The 2,903-nt window shown below is 63.7% G+C and overlaps 1 protein-coding gene and 1 long non-coding RNA gene across 2 annotated transcripts in view; both read left to right on the plus strand.

Annotated features, from left to right (window-relative positions):
• MEGF6 (multiple EGF like domains 6) overlaps positions 1 to 2,631 on the plus strand; it is a 122,344-nt gene extending 119,713 nt beyond the window's left edge. The window contains exon 35 of the mRNA XM_017882421.1: positions 2,372 to 2,631. Within this exon, the coding sequence (XP_017737910.1) occupies positions 2,372 to 2,631 (260 nt within the window). The remainder of the gene's footprint in view (positions 1 to 2,371) is intronic.
• On the plus strand, positions 714 to 1,699 carry LOC108536017 (uncharacterized). The gene is made up of 3 exons (XR_001887396.1): positions 714 to 828; positions 1,146 to 1,195; positions 1,303 to 1,699. It is a non-coding gene; the product is annotated as an uncharacterized LOC108536017 (long non-coding RNA).
• Positions 2,632 to 2,903: the final 272 nt, after the last annotated feature.

Here is a 2,903-nt window from a genome sequence, read left to right on the forward strand (position 1 = left end):
CTGGCCGTCAGGCATCCAGCTGTAACAGCAGGGCCGCAGCTGGCCACCTCTGAGCCCACAGCAGCCCAGCCATGTTAGTTCTCAGGCCTGGAGGATGTCTACTCACTCCCAGTTGGGAGACAGCTGGTTCACAGTGGGCCACTGCCTCCATGAAGCCTTCCGTGAACCCCTTCCTGCAGGCTGGGCAGGTGCTCACCCAGCCCCTCCATGCCTGAGCCACCCTCAGTTCCTAGACCAGGCCTGGTACTTGGCAGCCTGAGATGACCAATGAATGAGAGGATGCGGCTGGTGCCACTCCCTGGCATGTGCCTGCCCAGCCCAGCAGGCAGAGACTAGCACTGACAGGCCTCAGGAAGCATTTGACTGTCAGCCTGTGGGGACACGTCCCCAGAGGGAGCCCAGCCCTTGGCCAGAGCTCCAGGCAGCACCTGCCTTCTGTCCCCAGGCTGCCCCCAGAACCGGTTTGGCGTGGGCTGTGAGCACACCTGCTCCTGCAGAAACGGGGCCTGTGCCATGCCACCAACGGCAGCTGCTCCTGTGGCCTGGGCTGGACAGGGCTGCACTGTGAGCTGGGTGAGTGTGTGGGGCCCGTGGGACCCCAGCATCCCCTCAGGGATGTGCCCTGGGCTGCCATAGGGTTGGGCAAGGTTGGTGCCTGAGGACTGTCTGCCCTTCCCTCCCTGCCCTGTTCTGTCCCCAGCCTGTCCCCTGGGCTCTATGGAGCCGCCTGCAGTCTGGAGTGCTCCTGCCACAACAATAGCACGTGTGAGCCCACCACGGGCACCTGTCGCTGCAGCCCCGGCTTCTACGGCCAGGCCTGCGAGCACCGTGAGTTGGGGCCTGTGCAGCTGGGCTGGGGCCCCTTTCAGCCACTGTCCACTCCTCCCATGTGGGTGATCCGGGCTGCAGTCAAGTAGAGAGGTGGGGAGCCAGCAGCAGTGGGGAGGGATGAGGAAGGGCAGGAGGGGCTTCTCACGGGTCCCCGAATTGGCGGGTTTTACTCACTCTGGGCAAACTGGATATTTCTGCCACCGTGTGCCCTTGTCTCATGGTAACTGGCATCCTTCAGCCTGTCCCCTGGCTTCCATGGGGCTGGCTGCCAGGGGTGTGCCAGTGTCAACATGGAGCCCCTGTGACCCCATCAGTGGCCGGTGCCTCTGCCCCGCCGGCTTCCACGGCCACTTCTGTGAGAGTGGTGAGTGCTTCATGCCCTCTTCCTCTCCCCACCCTGAACCCCGCTCCCTGGCCCCATCCCGTCTGGGTACAGGGCAGGAGGGGACACTGAGCCCACTGCCCCACCAGGGTGTGAGCCAGGTTCATTTGGAGAGGGCTGCCACCAGCGGTGTGACTGCGATGGGGGGGCACCCTGTGACCCTGTCACCGGTCTCTGCCTTTGCCCACCAGGGCGCTCAGGAGCCACCTGTAACCTGGGTGAGTCGGGTTCTGCTCAGGAAGGGCGTGGGTGTCCGTCTCCAACAGTGACTCATACTGATTGGTTGGGCCCTACCTGTGCCAGTCCTGGGCTGGGCACTCTGCCCTCCTATGGCCTCTGCACCTGGCCCATGCCCTCTGCGGGGTTGGAGTCAGCTGCTGGGACATGCAATGCCAAGCATGGCGCTCCTGCTGGAGTCTTAGGCCAGGCTCTGCCCTGTGGGTCCCACAACGTCCCAGGAAGGCCATGGTCATGGGAGGGGTTCTGGCTGGGTGAAAGACTTCCCTGGATGTGGGGACATCGAGGGGCTGTGGCCCTTCCGGCCCAGGGGGCCCCACCTGAGGATTGGAGGCGCTCACCTGAGGATTGGAGGGACTCACCTGAGGATTGGAGGCGCTCACCTGAGGATTGGAGGGCCTCGCCTGGGGATTGGAGGGCCTCACGAAGAGACAGCCCGCGCTCACCTGAGGATTGGAGGCGCTCACCTGAGGATAGGAGGCGCTCACCTGAGGATTGGAGGCGCTCACCTGAGGATTGGAGGCGCTCACCTGAGGATTGGAGGGGCCCTGCTGCTGGGGCTGCATACCTGGCCTTGTGGCTCTCAGACCTGTTGTGCCCTGAGGGGGCATCCCTGACCACTGGCTCCCGTTTGCCCTCCTGGGGCAGGGCAGGAACACAGTGGTGACTCTGGGTGTGTGCCTGGGGCCTGGGCTTTCTCATGCAGGAGCTCACTGGCTGCAGAATGTAGCTGAGGAAGGCAGGGCAGGGACTGTTTACTCCTCAGGGGAAACCAAGGCCCAAGGTCTTAGCTTCCACACACACCCAGGCGGAAGGCTTCACTCCACCTGGGCTCTGCCGGGGTCCCCTAGGCCCAGGGTCCCTGGCGCAGGAAAGCAGGGATGATGCTCAGGTTTGTCTCCCACCCCCTCCGCCTTGCAGATTGCGGAAGGGGCCAGTTCGGGCCCAGCTGCACCCTGCACTGTGACTGCGGGGGTGGTGCTGACTGCAGCCCTGTCAGTGGGCAGTGTCACTGTGTGGATGGCTACATGGGGCCCACGTGCCGGGAAGGTGAGCTGGGCTCCCTGGGGAAGGGCGGGAAGGCACCATCCCCGCATCAGCATCAGCTCCACCCTGGCTGGGGACCCCTGTCTCACCCACTGCAGAGTTGGCCAGGTCACCCTATGGCTATTCAGTCATAGTAAATGTCATCTGTCCCCACCAGGTACCCAGAGTGTCACTTGGCTTCTGATGGGTGGAGTGTGAGCTTCACACTCACTTAACCAGGGGACGGGGTGGGCTATGCTGCCAGCCGGAAACGGCTTTCCCAGCCCCAACAGCTACAAGGGTGGGGTGCAAACTGCACCGGCGGACTGAAGAGGGTCATGACCCCATGGCTGGGCTGGACTATCCACAGTGTGGATGCATGCTGGCTATCCCTGCCCCTGCTGCCCCGCACACACACACACCAGGG

The sequence above is a fragment of the Rhinopithecus bieti genome, unplaced genomic scaffold (assembly GCF_001698545.2).
Source record: "Rhinopithecus bieti isolate Rb0 unplaced genomic scaffold, ASM169854v2 scaffold_13351, whole genome shotgun sequence".
Lineage (NCBI taxonomy): Eukaryota > Metazoa > Chordata > Mammalia > Primates > Cercopithecidae > Rhinopithecus > Rhinopithecus bieti.